The sequence below is a fragment of the Eschrichtius robustus genome, chromosome 7 (genome assembly GCF_028021215.1).
Source record: "Eschrichtius robustus isolate mEscRob2 chromosome 7, mEscRob2.pri, whole genome shotgun sequence".
NCBI classification, from domain to species: domain Eukaryota; kingdom Metazoa; phylum Chordata; class Mammalia; order Artiodactyla; family Eschrichtiidae; genus Eschrichtius; species Eschrichtius robustus.
In genome coordinates this window covers 92,107,967-92,124,383 of record NC_090830.1, presented here as the reverse complement: position 1 = coordinate 92,124,383, position 16,417 = coordinate 92,107,967, and the positions used below count along the sequence as shown (strand labels likewise).

General features: G+C 40.7%; 2 protein-coding genes across 18 annotated transcripts in view; both read right to left on the bottom strand.

Annotated features, from left to right (window-relative positions):
* The window catches only part of ZFAND4 (zinc finger AN1-type containing 4), an 80,107-nt gene extending 67,963 nt beyond the window's left edge, over positions 1–12,144 (bottom strand). For 5 of the 7 annotated variants that reach the window (XM_068548071.1, XM_068548078.1, XM_068548074.1 and 2 more), the window contains exon 1: positions 11,616–12,007. The gene's annotated coding sequence lies outside the window, so the exon portion shown is untranslated. Of the gene's footprint in view, positions 1–11,615; positions 12,008–12,067 lie in introns of those variants that run through there. The other 2 variants (XM_068548076.1, XM_068548075.1) reach the window with 2 other exon arrangements.
* A 2,781-nt stretch (positions 12,145–14,925) lies between these two features.
* WASHC2A (WASH complex subunit 2A) overlaps positions 14,926–16,417 on the bottom strand; it is a 56,240-nt gene continuing 54,748 nt past the window's right edge. For 10 of the 11 annotated variants that reach the window (XM_068548057.1, XM_068548061.1, XM_068548068.1 and 7 more), the window contains one exon: positions 14,926–15,262. In XM_068548057.1, coding sequence (XP_068404158.1) covers positions 15,123–15,262 — 140 coding nt within the window. In that variant the 3' untranslated portion in view covers positions 14,926–15,122. The remainder of the gene's footprint in view (positions 15,263–16,417) is intronic. The other variant, XM_068548065.1, reaches the window with a different exon arrangement.

The following is a 16,417-nucleotide window of genomic DNA, read 5'->3' as shown; positions in this document are numbered from 1 at the left end:
CACTTTCCAGATACAAGCTGTTTAACGGATATATGATTCACAAATATTTTCTCCAATTTTGTGGGTTGTCTTTTAACTTTCTTGATAGTTTCCTTTAAAGCACAAAAGTTTTTAATTTTAATGAAGCCCAATCTGACTATTTTTCTTCTGTTGCTTATACTTTGGGTATCATATTTTAAAAGCTTTGCCTAATGCAAGGCAATAACAATTGACCAGTACATATTTTTCTAAGAATTGTATAGTGTAGCCCTTACATTTAGGTCTATAGTCTATTTTGAATTTATTTTTGTGGTGGTTGTACAATAGGGGTACAGCTCTATTCTTTTGCAGACAAATAACCAGTTGTCTCAGCACCATTTGTTAGAAAGACTATTCTAAATCCAGTGAATTGTCTTAGCACCCTTGTTGAAAACCAGCTGACCACAACCTCAATTCTGTTCCATTGATCTATATGTCTATCCTTATGCCAGTAGCACACTGTCTTTGTAGCTTTGCAGTAAGTTTTGAGATCAGGAAGTGTGAGTCTTCTAACTTGTTCTTCTCTTTCAAGATCGTTGGCTATTCTGGGTCCTTTGAATTTCCATAGGAATTATAGGATCAGCTTGCGTATTTTGCAGAAACACCAGTTGGGATTTTGATAAGGACTGTGTTCAGTCTACAGATTAATTTGGATAGTATTACCATCTTGACAATATTAAGTCTTATAATCCATCAACACGCAATATCTTTCAGTTTATTTATAACTTCTTTAATTGCTTTCAACAATGTTTTATAGTTTTCAGATTATACGTTTTGTATTTTAAAAACGTATTTCTAAGAATTTTGTTCTCTTTGATGTCACTATCAATGAAATTGTTCTTAGTTTCATTGTCAGATTGCTCATTGCTAGTGTATAAAAATAAAATTGATTTTAATATATTGGTCTTGTTCACTGCAACCTTGCTGAACTCAGTAGTTCTAGTATTTTTCTAAGTGGATTCCTTAGGATTTTCTACATACAAGATAATGTCAACTACAAACAGAAATTTTAACTTCTTCCTTTCCAATCTAGATGATCTTTATTTCCTTTTCTTACCTAATTGCCCTGCCTGGAATCTCCAATACAGGTTGAATAGCAGTGGTGAGAGCAAACATTCTTGTCTTTTTCCTGTTGTAGGGAAAATCATTCAGCCTTTCACCATGAGGTATGATTTTAGCTGTGGGGTTTTCATAGGTAATCTTTATCAGATGGAGAACGTTCCCTTCTATTCCTACTTTGTTTACGTGTCAGTTGTCTTTTTTAAATCACAGTGTTAGATTTTGTCAAATACTTTTCTTTAGTGTCTCAGATGATCGTGTGGTTTTTGTCTCATGTTCTATTAATATGGTGTATTACATTGACTGCTTTTTGATATATTGAACCAACCTTGCATCACTGGGATAAATCCATTTGTATATGGTCTGTAATCATTTATATATGTTACTAGATTTAGTTTGTTTGTATTTTTTGAAGATTTTTGTGTCTATATCCGTAAAAGTTATTGATCTAGTTTTCTTTCTATGTTTTTGTCTGGTTTGATATCAAGGTAATACTGCCCTCATAAAATAAGTTGAGAAGTATTCCCTAAAGGTAGATAGACTCTTGAATGTATTTCAGAATGGGTAAAGCCTCAGAGTGCGGGAAGAATATCTGTAAGACTAGGTGAACAGAATGTGAACACTAGGGCAGTGCAGGAATGAAGAAGAAAAATGGGTGATAAGTTTTTTACTTTTTTTTGCCAAAGGATATATCACTGAAGTCACTGCAATTTTCATAACAATGTGATTAAGAAGTTATTTTTTAAAACTTGTGGTTTGATTAATAACCTACATCTCCATTCTATAGACATGATTTTCACAGGCATCTAAAATCTGGATACTAGGGACTTCCCTGGTGGTCCAGTGGTTAAGAATCCGCCTTCCAGGGGACTTCCCTGGTGGCGTAGTGGTTAAGAATCCACCTGCCAATGCAGGGGACACGGGTTCGAGCCCTGATCTGGGAAGATCCCACATGCTGCAGAGCAACTAAGCCCGTGCGCCACAACTACTGAGCCTGCGCTCTAGAGCCCATGAGCCACAACTACTGAGCCCACGTGCCACAACTACTGAAGCCCACATGCCTAGAGCCCGTGCTCCACAGCAAGAGAAGCCACCAGAGTGAGAAGCCTGTGCACCGCAATGAAGAGTAGCCCCCACTCGCCGCAACTAGAGAAAGCCTGCACACAGCAACAAAGACCCAACGCAGCCAAAAATAAATAAATAAATAAATAAATTTATTAAAAAAAAAAAAGAATCCGCCTTCCAATGCAGGGGACACCGGTTTAATCCCTGGTCGGGGAACTAAGATCCCACATACCACGGGGCAACTAAGCCCACATGCTCTAGAGCCCGCGTGCCACAAATAGAGAGCCCATGTGCCGCAACTACTGAGCCCGCACACTCTGGAGCCCACATGCCACAACTAGAGAGAAGCCTACATGCCACAACAAAGAGCTCACGTGCCACAACCAAGACCTGATGCAGCCACATAAATAAATAAATAAACATTTTAAAAAAAATAAAAATAGGTACTTGCCTGGTGGTCCAGTGGTAAAGAATCTGCCTTACAAAGCAGGGGATGTGGGTTCGATCCCTGGTCAGGGAACTAAGATCCCACATGCCATGGGGCAACTAAGCCAGCACACCACAACTACTGAGCTCACGCACCTCAACTACAGCCCACGTGCCGCAAACTACAGAGCCTACGTACCCTGGAGCCTGCACGCCACAACTGGAGAAGAGAAAACCTGCATGCCACAACTAGAGAGAAGCCCGCGCACCACAACAAAAGATCCCACATGCCTCAACGAAGATCCCAAGTGCCACAACTAAGACCCGATGCAGCCAAAAATAAACAAAATAAATAAATAATAAATAAATCTTTAAAATAAATAAAAATCAAGTAAAATCTGGATACAAGACAGACACCTGAAATCCAACACGTCCAAAACTAATCATCTTTCCTACAAACCTCCTTCTTGTCCTACAGTCTCCATCTTGGTAAAGGGTACCACCGTTAACCTAGTCACTTAAGCCAGAAAGCTAGGAATCATTTTAGATTTTTCCTACAGCCTCAAGTCATCTAGAAGTGACCAATCCTAACAGTACAACTTAACATTTCTATAATCTGTGACCTTCTCCAGCCACACTGATTAGGACTTAGTTCAGGTCTTCATTAGCTCTTAACTGAGCAACTTTGATAGCCTAGCTATAATCCTTGACTCCTGCCCTTCACTCTTCTGATCCATTCTCTAGGATGTCAACAGTTATCTTTTTTAAAAAAAGAAAGTTTAATAAAAACTGGATTAGGGTATCACATCATATAGTTCAGAAATTACTTTACTCTTAATTATCTATAGATAATAGGGGGAAAGGTCACTCAAAGTTCTAAAAATTTTTAATATTTGACTTTAGAATGCACTGTGGTGAAACCATCAATTCAGACTAAATGAGGGAAATGAATCTAAGTTAGCCTAAAGCCTGAATTTTTTTTTCCTTTTAAATAAACTATTATTTAGAGCAGTTTTAAGTTCGCCGCAAAATTAGGCAGAAGTACAGAGAGTTCCCACACACTCCCTGCCCCCACACATGCACAGCCTCTCCCACCATCAACAACCTACACCAGAGTGGTATATTTGTTACAACAGATGAACCTACATTGACACATCATTATCACTCAAAGGCCAGAGTTCACATTAGGGTTCATTCTTGGTGTTGCAAATTCTATTGATTTCCACAAATGTATAGTAATGTACCCATCATTATAGTATCACACAGAATAGTTTATGAGTAAAGCCACTATAAACATCCATGTGCAGGTTTTTGTGTGGACGTATAAGTTTTCAACTTACTGGGGTAAACACCAATGGGTACAACTGCTAGATCTTACAGTAAGAGTACGTTTAGTTTTGTAAGAAACTGCCAAAGTGTCTTCAAAAGTGGCTGTTCTATATTGCATTCCCACCAGCAATGAATAAGAGCTCCTACTGCTCCACATCCTCACCAGCATTTGATGTTGTCAGTGTTCTGGATTTTGGTCATTCTAATAGGCATATAATAGTATCTCATTGTTTTAATTTGCATTTCCCTAATGACATATGATGTGGAGCACAGTTATCTTTTTAAAAGGTAGAGCTGATCATGTTATTTCTTAGCTCAAGGCCTCACAATGGCTTCCCACTGTCTACAGAATTCAGACTCCTTAGAAAGGCTCCTAAGATCATGCATCTCACCTTCCAGCCCTATTTTATTTATACACATACCTCATCCCATCCTGCAATATATCTGGTACTTCTATCCTCTACTCATTTGTAACTGCGGCTTCAGAAAACATTGGTCTCTATATCGTTGCTCCTGCTTTCCTCCACTCACCGCCATTCCCACACTTGGCTACCTGACAAGCACCTATGATCTTTCAAGACTCAAGTCGAATAGAAACTATTCCACAAAGCCGTTTACAGTTCCTCCCCTTCACACCCTGACCTCCATCATATATGGCACCCATTACAATCAATTTCATTTTTTACATGACTTTCTTATTCTACTAAATTGTAAGCTCCTTAAGGGAAGGACAACCGATTTACCACCCCATCACCTAGCACAGTGTTTTGTACATACTGGTACTCATTAAAGGTTTGTTCAATGAAAGAGTAAATAAATATTCATCCTCTCAACTGATTTTTAGAGCAAACCTGTAATATAGATAAGGTATTATCCCTGCTTTAGACATGAAGAAGTGTTTGGTTATGCTACAAAAGTTTGTTTGGAGACATGTTGGTTTCCCACAGGAATCATTACTCACTCCAAACTAACTCCACCAATGTTTACGCAACTCATAACGTACAGAGATTTCTGCTACGGTGAATTTTTATAACTCAATATAGTTAATAATATTAATTATATTAATTATATTGAGTTATAAAAATTCACCGTAGCTCAGTACATAAAACTAATATATAAAATTCATCAATTAGCTAGGGAGTATATTTAATATAATTAAGCATAATGAATATAATTAATTAAATAGGGAACCTGAATTGCATTGTGCAGACTGCTAATGTTCCTGAAGATATGGCACCACAGGAAGAAAAGCTATTGTTGGCAGCACAGTTTCTTTGAGTGCTGTTATACTTTTTATCAAAATAATGAGTAATAAATATAATAACACAAAGTAATATGCTAGTAATACTGCTGGTGAATTAGAACAAAAAATTTTACAGTTGGTATGGAAACACAAAAGACCCTGAATAGCCAAAGCAATCTTGAGAAAGGAAAATGAGGTTGGAGGATTCAGGCTCCCCAACTTCAAACTATACTACAAAGCTACAGTAATCAAGACAGTATGGTACTGGCACAAAAAACAGATAGAATGCCGAGAGATAAACCCACTCACATATGGTCACCAAATTCACGACAAAGGAGGTAAGAACATACAATGGAGAAAAGACAGCCTCTTTAACAAGTGGTGCTGGGAAAACTGGACAGCTACATGTAAAAGAATGAAATTAGAACACCACCTAACACCATACACAAAAATAAACTCCAAATGGATTAGAGACCTAAATGTAAGCCCAGACACTATAAAACTCTTAGAGGAAAACATAGGAAAATACTCTTTGACATAAACCACAGCAAGATCTTTTTTGACCCACCTCCTAGAGTAAAGGAAATAAAAACAAACAAATGGGACTTAATTAAACTTAAAAGCTTTTGCACAGCAAAGGAAACCATAAACAAGACAAAAAGACAACCCTCAGAATGAGAGAAAATATTTGCAAATGAAACAACAGACAAAGAATTAATCTCCAAAATATACAAACAACTCATGGAGCTCAATATCAAAAAAACAAACAATCCAATTAAAAGATGGGCGGAAGACCTAAATAGACATTTCACCAAGGAAGACATACAGATGGCCAAGAGGCACATGAAAAGATGCTCAATGTCTCTAATTATTAGAGAAACACAAATCAAAACTACAATGACCTCATGCTGGTCAGAATGGCCATCATCAAAAAATCTAGAAACAATAAATGCTGGAAAGGGTGTGGTGAAAAGGGAACCCTCCCGCACTGTTGGTGTGTATCCCGCATAGTGGTTGTATACAGCCATTATGGAAAACAGTATGGACCTTCCTTAAAAAACTAAAAATAGAACTACCATATGACCCAGCAATCTCACTACTGGGCATATACCCCGAGAAAACCATAATTCAAAAAGAGACATGTACCACAATGTTCACTGCAGCACTATTTACAATAGCCAGGACATGGAACTAACCTAAATGTCCATCAACAGATGAATGGATAAAGAAGATGTGGCACATATATACAATGGAATATTATTCAGCCATAAAAGAAAAGTGAAACTGAGTTATTTGTAGTGAGGTGGATGGACGTAGAGTCTGTCATACAGAGTGAAGTAAATCAGAAAGAGAAAAACAAATACCGTATGCTAACACATATATATGGAATCTAAAAAAAAAAAAAATTGGTACTGATGAACCTAGTTGCAGGGCAGAAATAAAGATGTAGACATAGAGAATGGACTTGAGGACATGGGGTGGGAGGGGGAAGCTGGGGTGAAGTGAGAGTAGCATCGACATATATACACTACCGAAAGTAAAATAGCTAGTGGGAAGCAGCAGCATAGCACAGGGATATCAGCTCGGTGCTTTGCAATGACCTAGAGGGGTGGGATAGGGAGGGTGGGAGGGAGGCTCAAGAGGGAGGGGATGTGGGGACATATGTATGCATATGGCTGATTCACTTTGGTGTACAGCAGAAACTAACACAGTATTGGGAAGCAATTATACTCCGATAAAGATCTATTAAATAATAATAATAATAATGTTGGTGACAGTGGTAAAAGACCATTACTTTCAAGTAAAAGCCAAATAAATGGCTGTATTGCTCAGGCTGTGTCTCTTATATCCTTAATACATTGACATACCTGTAGGAATAATGACTGAACCTAACCCCTTTTCCTACCTCACTGAAATGACTGCTTTTATAATACAATTTTGGGTAATATGTGGATTCTTAAGAACATACTTATCACCCTATATCAAATAAGAATGTACTACAGAATTATCAGTGTCTGTTCCCCCAAAGCCAAGAGCACTCCTATCTACACAGTAAAAGATCTAGCAACAGAGGTCAGGGGTCAGGAATGCCGAATTGAATATTACAGAAATAAAGCCATGGGTGACCAGTGCCTGTCCAAGGAATTTAGAGACATAAGATATAAAGATCATTTTTTCACCACAGTAGTCTTCCACAGCAATACCCCGAATATAATAAACAAATGGTGGGAGAAGGTAAAATAAAGACAGATTTGGAAGTCCTTCATCTGCAACAAGAATGTACAGAGTAATTATGGGCTAAAAGAAAACTAGCAACCTAGAACAGCACTAATTGTACTGGAACACCACCACAAATTTACACCCTCATCAATGGAGTAATTTCCAAAATCCAAAAAGAAGCAAGATTGGTAACCAAATTCAAAACTGAAATATGTGCCTCTCGGAAATAATTATACTTCTCCTCAGCAGTAGAAATCACTGTAACAGAGGGCAAAGCAAGCCTAGGAAATCTAGTTAAGCCAGACTGGAGGACTAGATGATAGCAGAGGGGCAAACGGAAGCTCCAGTAGGCCAAAGACCTAGCCAGTACTAAGGGTGGGGTCCATGGACATCGTTTTTTTTTTTTTTTTTAAACATATCACTTTACACTTGGATGAACTCACTGATGTGGCAAGTCTGAATCAGCCCTGGGCTTTTTTTTTTTTAAATAAATTTATTTATTTTATTTTATTTATTTTTGGCTGTGTTCGGTCTTCGTTGCTGCGTGCGGGTTTTTCTCTAGTTGCGGAAAGCTGGGGCTACTCTTCGTTGTGGTGCGCGGGCTTCTCATTGTGGTGGCTTCTCTTGTTGCGGAGCACGGGCTCTAGGCACACAGGCTTCAGTAGTTGTGGCTCACGGGCTCTAGAGTGCAGGCTCAGTAGCTGTGGCACACAGGCTTAGTTGCCCCACGGCATGTGGGATCTTCCTGGACCAGGGCTTGAACCCGTGTCCCCTGTATTGGCAGGCAGATTCTTAACCACTGCGCCACCAAGGAAGCCCCATGGACACCTTCTGAAATTTGTGTTAGAGCATGATTGACTGAGCAGATTATGGAACCCTATGATGTTGGTAAATGAGGGGCAATGGAGACTCAAAAACAGGATGGAAAATGATACAAGGACAGCTAAAAAATAGAAGAGGAAGAGGAAAGAAGAAGGCAGAGAAAAAAGTACGTCCAGAATTTTTACCAATAATTTAAAAACCATGCTTAGCTATTAAGAGTAATGGAGTCAAAAGAATGAAAAGAATTGAGAACAGTCTCAGAGACCTCTGGGACAACATTAAACGTACCAACATTTGAATTATAGGGGTCCCAGAAGAAGAAGAGAAAAAGAAAGGGACTGAGAAAATATTTGAAGAGACTATAGTTGAAAACTTCCCTAATATGGGAAAGGAATAGTCAATCAAGTCCAGGAAGCACAGAGAGTCCCATACAGGATAAATCCAAGGAGAAACACACTAAGACACATATTAATCAAACTATCAAAAATTAAATACAAAGAACAAATATTAAAAGCAGCAAGGGAAAAACAACAAATAACATACAAGGGAATCCCCATAAGGTTAACAGCTGATCTTTCAGCAGAAACTCTGCAAGCCAGAAGGGAGTGGCAGGACATATTTAAAGTGATGAAAGGGAAAAACCTACAACCAAGATTACTCTACCCAGCAAGGATCTCATTCAGATCCGACAGAGAAATTAAAACCTTTTCAGACAAGCAAAAGCTAAGAGAATTCAGCACCACCAAACCAGCTTTACAACAAATGCTAAAGGAACTTCTCTAGGAAGGAAACACAAGAGAAGGAAAAGACCCACAATAACAAACCCAAAACAATTAAGAAACTGGTAATAGTAACATCATATCGATAATTACCTTAAATGTAAATGGATTAAATGCTCCAACCAAAAGACATAGACTGGCTGAATGGATACAAAAACAAGACCCGTATATATGTTGTCTGCAAGTGACCCACTTCAGACCTAGGGACACATACAGACTGAAAGTGAGGGGATGGAAAAAGATATTCCATGCAAATGGAAATCAAAAGAAAGCTGGAGTAGCAATTCTCATATCAGACAAAATAGACTTTAAAATAAAGACTATTACAAGAGACAAAGAAGGACACTGCATAATGATCAAGGGATCAATCCAAGAAGAAGATATAACAATTGTAAATATTTATGCACCCAACATAGGAGCACCTCAATACATAAGGCAAATGCTAACAGCCATAAAAGGGGAAATCGACAGTAACACAATCATAGTAGGGGACTTTAACACCCCACTTTCACCAGTGGACAGATCAACCAAAATGAAAATAAATAAGGAAACACAAGCGTTAAATGTTACATTATACAAGATAGACTTAATTGATATTTATAGGACATTCCACCCAAAAACAACAGATTACACTTTCTTCTCAAGTGCTCATGGAACATTCTCCAGAAAAGACTCATATCTTGGGTCACAAATCAAGCCTTGGTAAATTTAAGAAAATTGAAATCGTATCAAGTATCTTTTCTGACCGCAATGCTATAAGACTAGATATCTACTACAGGAAAAAAAAACTGTAAAAAATACAAACACATGGAGGCTAAACAATACACTATTAAATAACCAAGAGATCACTGAAGAACACCATACACAAAAATAAACTCAAAATGGATTAAAGACCTAAATGTAAGACTAGACACTATAAAACTCTTAGAGGAAAACATAGGCAGAACACTCTATGACATAAATCACAGCAAGATCCTTTTTGACCCACCTCCTAGAGAAATGGAAATAAAAACAAAAATAAACATATGGGACCTAATGAAACTTAAAAGCTTTTGCACAGCAAAGGAAAACATAAACAAGACGAAAAGACAACCCTCAGAATAGGAGAAAATATTTGCAAATGAAGCAACAGACAAAGGATTAATCTCCAAAATTTACAAGCAGCTCACGCAGCTCAATATAAAAAAAAAAAAACAACCCAATCCAAAAATGGGCAGAAGACCTAAGTAGACATTTCTCCAAAGAAGATATACAGATAGCCAACAAACACATGAAAGGATGCTCAACATCACTAATCATTAGAGAAATGCAAATCAAAACTCCAATGAGGTATCACCTCACACCAGTCAGAATGGCCACCATCAAAAACTCTACAAACAATAAATGCTGGAGAGGGTGTGGAGAAAAGGGAACCCTCTTGCACTGTTGGTGGGAATGTAAATTGATACAGCCACTATGGAGAACAGTATGGAGGTTCCTTAAAAAACTAAAAATAGAACTCCCATACAACCCAGCAATCCCACTACTGGGCATATACCCTGAGAAAACCATAATTCAAAAAGAGTCATGTACCACAATGTTCACTGCAGCTCTATTTACAATAGCCAGGACATGGAAGCAACCTAAGTGTCCATCAAGAGATGAACGGATAAAGAAGATGTGGCACATATATGCAATGGAATATTACTCAGCCATAAAAAGAAACGATATTGAGTTATCTGCTGTGAGGTGCATGGACCTAGAGACTGTCATACAGAGTAAGTCAGAAAGAAAAACAAATACTGTATGTTAAACATATATATGGAATTAAAAAAAAAAAGTTCTGAAGAACCTAGGGGCAGGACAGGAATAAAGACGCAGACGTAGAGGATGGACCTGAGGACACGGAGAGGGGGAAGGGGAAGCTGGGATGAAGTGAGAGAGTGGCATGGACATATATACACTACCAAATGTAAAATAGATAGCTAGTGGGAAGCAGCCGAATAGCACAGGGAGATCAGCTCGGTGCTTTGTGACCACCTAGAGGGGTGGGATAGGGAGGGTGGGAGGGAGCCGGAAGAGGGAGGGGATATGGGGATATATGTATATGTATAGCTGATTCACTTTGTTATAAAGCAGAAACTAACGCATCATTGTAAAGCAATTATACTCCAATAAAGATGTTTAAAAAAAAAGATCATGGGAAAAAAAAGAGTAATGGCATCAAAAAACGTTTCTAAATCAATTTCCAAAACATTTCTCTCCTTCCTTCTGAAAAAGTTCTTAAAACACAACCATCAAAGATGAAAGGGAAGTTAAGGACAGGTAATGCGATAACAGTGCTGAATAACTAATTTCAGTAACTCGGAATAAGCTTTATCCTCTGCTCTAAAGAACAGCCAATTCCCTGGAATCAGAGCATTTCTTTTAAACTCTTCCTCCGACATAAAGGGAGCCAGCATGTTATGCAGTCCTTAAAAATACCGACTCTTAATGAACCGTTTTTACTAAAGCCTGGAAATATACCTAAGTTTTAAATACAAGCTTCAGAATTATATCCACCACATCATGTACCCTAAACTCTGAAATCAATTTCCTAGCGGGACTGTGAAATCCTTCGGAGCCAACGCCTCCTCCAGCCTTCAGTGTTAGACACTTGAAGAGAACGGAGTCACCTGCGCAGCCCGTGCTCCTCCAGGATAAACTCCGGCTACCCAGACGCACGGGCCAGATCAGAAGGGCAGCGGTCAGGCTCCGCGTCAGAATCCGCGACTCGGAGGGCAGCACCTCTCGGGCGGGGAGGGGCACCCCGCGTCGCGCTCGCGGAGGGACGGAAAGTGGAGGCTGTCTCCTCCGCGAAGGCGGCCCGCCGCGCCGGTATCGGGGCAGCGGCGGCGACGGAGGGAGCGCGGCCAGGAGGCCAGCGACGGCAGCGCGGCCCGGCTCAGCGGCCCGCGGCCTTGGGCGCCCTCCCCATCCGGCCCGCTTGCCCTCACCGGCTCTCGTCCACTACCTCGCCCGCCGGCAGGCCCGTAAGGAGGTGCGCCCCGCGAGCTACGCCGCGGCAGGCACCGAAAAGCAACGCTCAGTGGTCGCCGCGCCCCCGCCCCTTTGTGACACCGCGTACCAATCGCTCGCCGGTGCTCGCGTCGCCCTCCAATCAGCGGGGGCGGGGGCGGGACCTGCCCGCCGGACGCCTGCGGTTGCTCGGGAGCTGGGGCTTCTTTTGCGTTCGGTGGTGGTTGGTGGTTAGGAGAGGCCCGGATGTTAATCCTGTATTACTAACAGTGGCCTGCTGACTAGGGCCGAAGCGGGCGGGCTGGAGACCAGTCGCACAGGCTTCTGGGAACGGTGGGGTTGGCCTGTGGCCGAAGGAGAGTATAGACAGCACCCTCCCTGAGACCAACCTAAGGCGCTCTTAGAGGTGCCCGACGTGCTGGGGGGATAGTCCCCGTCGATGGCCTTTCCAGAGCCTGTGCACTTCTAGTGCGGTCCAGGCCGGCCTGCCTTAAACAAATCACTCTTCCTGCGCTTTACTGACCCCTAACGTTTCTGGTCTCACGTACCTCATCTGAAACATGGGGACATTGCCATGCCTGGTTGAAAGCAAGGGCGAAAGCAAACAAGCTCTGTAGATCTTATCCATTTATTCCTCCTCCAATTTACTGAGAATTGTGGAGTTGAAATTGAGTGGGTACCTTGGGTTGTCAAATCGCAGCGTCGGCTATGCCCAGCCACCCTTTTTTTTTCTTCTCCAGCTCTAATTCCCAAGCTGTTGAGCTCAGGTGCACACCATAACAGACAACACAAACCTTCCAGCCTGACATGGGCCCCCACTGCTTCTTTTTATCTTCATTTCCTGTAGGTATTCTAAATCCAAGGCTTACGGATTTTCCAGCCCTCCTGGCCTACTATTTTACTAGGTGGATTACTCAACTGACAATGAACAGTAATCTCCCTCTCACTGCAGCTTCACTTATCATCTTGTGACTCGGAGGAACCAGTCTAAAATGAACCCCAATGCCTAATCTCCATTGCCTGTCCTTTCTTACTCTCCCCTGAGACCCCACCCACCAAATTATCTCCATAATTCAACAAACCATTGAGTATACACTGAGGTATGTGATAAGGGACTGTGCTTTCTCTCATCTTCAGGCTCTCTTGCCACTGGTTCCTTCTTAAACTCTAATACTGAGTTGACTGGAGCCCCGTGAGGACAGAGAGAGGATTATTATCTTTGTATACTAAATTCTTAAATGAATGCCTGTGATGAAATGAATCTTACTGAAGCAAAACCTTAGTTTCTAAAATCTGCCACCCCTCTCAGTCAGGGGGAACTGAGAGGAGCTTTGGAGTCAGGTGGATGAGCTTAAAGCCTTGGGTTCCAACACTGGAAGCTCTGCTACCTTGGCCAGTTCATTCATTCTCACCATCATCATCTACCATGTTTCAAGTGCTTCAAGTGCCAGATAGTTAACAAGGATCTTTGCATATTCTGTCCCATCACTAATCCTGCAAGGTGGGTACTGAAACCCCTACTTGACAAAGAAGGAAACAGAAGCTAAGAAAGGTAAAACAATCTGCCTATACTCAAACAGCTCTAAGTGGCAGATTTAAATCTAGGTCTCAATAAAAAAATCCAAACTTGTTCCACTAGTCCACTCTGCTTCCAGATTTTAGCCTCATCTGTGAAATGAGGACAATACCTATCTGGTAAGTTAAGGAGACTGACATGAAAAGTGCCTACCATCGGTCCAGTGAGTGTTAAGTTCCCTCCCCCTTTCAACCCTCTCAAAATAGCAATTTGCCTATTTTCTAACTCTATTGTCTCCTGAATTCCCTGGAATCATTCCTAACGATGGGTCAGCAGATTTGATCATTCCAAAAGAAAAACATGTTTAACAAATGCTTACTGAGTCAGATCACACACTGGGCTCAGACTCAGAACAGGAAACTGTACACAAGTAACCTAAGGGACAGAAGGAAGATGCACTAAAGGGATAGGGAAAAGGAATAGGCAGCTAGTATGTACCCTCTTCTGCTGTTGGGTCATTCTCACAGCAGAGCTGGACAAACAGTTGATGTGTGAGAGCTATACAAAATCTCTGACTATGAGCAATTCCCAATTCAACCTTAAAAGTAAGCAAGGAAGAAGTTACTGGCTTCAGAATTGGTGAAGCCAACTGGGTCTGCTTACAAGATTGTGCCATGGTTACAGATTGAATACTCATGAGCAAGATGGCACAGCACAGGAAAACAGACTAGAAGGGCGGGGGGTGAGGTGGGAGTTGGTCAGCCATCCACAATGGACAACACAGTTGTAGAACATTCCCATCAGTGCAGAGTTCTATGAAACACTGGTGCTCTAGAAGCTGGCATTTCCATCCTCAGCACTTCTTCCTACCGTTATCTGGGTTCATTCTGCCTCTTTCAAAAAATAATGCAAAGCTCCAAGGAATGGAAATGGATGCCTTAGAGCAAGGGTCAGCAAATTGTTTCTGTAAAGGGCCACAAAGAAAACATCTTAGACTCTGTAGGCCATCCAGTCTCTGACACAACTACTCAACTCTGGCATTGGAGGTAGGGTGAAAACCGCCATAGACAATACATAAATGAATGGGTATGGTTCTTTCCAATAAAACTTTATTTACAAAAACAGACAGTAGAGGACTACAGTTTGCCAAACCTTGCTTTAGTGGACCTATAGAGGCATCTTCAGAATTCAGTGGAATGAGAGAAAACCTCCTCTCCTATTACAAAGACTCATGAAGTATATAATCTCTCATCCTCTTCCTCTATCAAGTGCCCTGGTTTTAAGTTAGGGCTCCCATACACGTAGGGAAGACTCCTGGTCATCTGTCTGGCATTTGCTACCTCTGGGAGTCCCTGCCCACCCATGAAAGGCACAAATAGGTTTCTTTTCTAATGACCCTAAACCATGGCCCCACCAAGGCTAATCAAAATATGGTTAAAAAGCAAAAACAATAACAAAACAGTGAAACATTTATTTCTGTTTGGCAGTATTAAGCATGATTAAAACCAGTACAGAAAAATACTAAGTACATTGGGTAAGAAGTGAGCTAGCTGTTTCAGTATATGCTTTTTATAATTCAGTTAAGACAGTGAGCACAGAAGACAGCATCATTAACTCAAGGATGTAGCTGAAGGATACCCTGTACACTCTACTGGCCTCCAAAGGCGTTCAAGGGATCATCAAATATGTTGGACACCTTCTGTTCAGATCTTGATTCAGGCACTGTCTGTGAAGATCGACTTTTTGGTTTGGTTGTCTTAGCCTGGATACCAGAGGAGAAGATATCATCTTTAAAAAGGAAAAAAAGAAAAAGAAAAAAAAAAAAAAAAAAAAGAGTTGCTGAATAGGCAAGAAAATGGGTGCTTTTAAGACATATCTACACAAACAACCAAAGACTCAAGTCTGATAACAGTATGGGATACCAAAAAACACTAAGACAGAGCCAAGCCTCTTAGATTCTGGTCCTGGCTCTGCTACCAAGTTTTTTGTTTTTTGTTTTTTTTTAATTATTATTTTTTTAATGTGGATGAATTTTTATTTATTTATTTATTTTTGGCTGTGTTGGGTCTTCATTTCTGTGCGAGGGCTTTCTCTAGTTGCGGCAAGTGGGGGCCACTCTTCATCGCGGTGCGCGGGCCTCTCACTATCGCGGCCTCTCGTTGCGGAGCACAGGCTCCAGACGTGCAGGCTCAGTAGTTGTGGCTCACAGGCCTAGCTGCTCCGCGGCATACGGGATCTTCCCAGACCAGGGCTCAAACCCGTGTCCCCTGCATTGGCAGGCAGATTCTCAACCACTGCGCCACCAAGGAAGCCCCTGCTACTAAGTTTTATGATCACATACAAGTCACATTTTCTCTCTGCACATAATTTTCTCAGCTACAAAGCTGTGTGTGTGCACATGCAGGAGAGGAAAAGTGGAAAGATAACTGAACCTCCAATCCAGCCCCTGACTTTACCATCTATGCATTATACTTATTTCTACATTCTTTTCCCACTGGATTTTAAAAGGAAAAGGCACTAAAAATAAGCAAAGGGAAATCCAACACAGGTCACCCTCTTTCAGAATAAATGCATCTGTTTGCAGCACCTAAATGCTAAGCGTGTAAGTCTTTATGACTACATTTGTGTTTAATGTTTCACTGACTCTAATGCTCCATGACTCATTTTACTCAGTAATGATAGTAACCCAGTAATGTTACTGCTAGGATTCTATTCTACTGAGATTTTAGCATGTGTATGTACAAATGTTAAAGATTATGGCATCATTTGTAACAGAGAAAATGGAGAAACAATCTAGATCACTCTCAATAGGCTAATGGCTAAATATAAAGCAACAGTACACAACTACTAAAAACAAGGAAGTAGATCTCTATGTACTGACATGGGAAAACACTGAAAAAATAAGTATACATTTATATGTATACAAACCTATATTACTGTCAC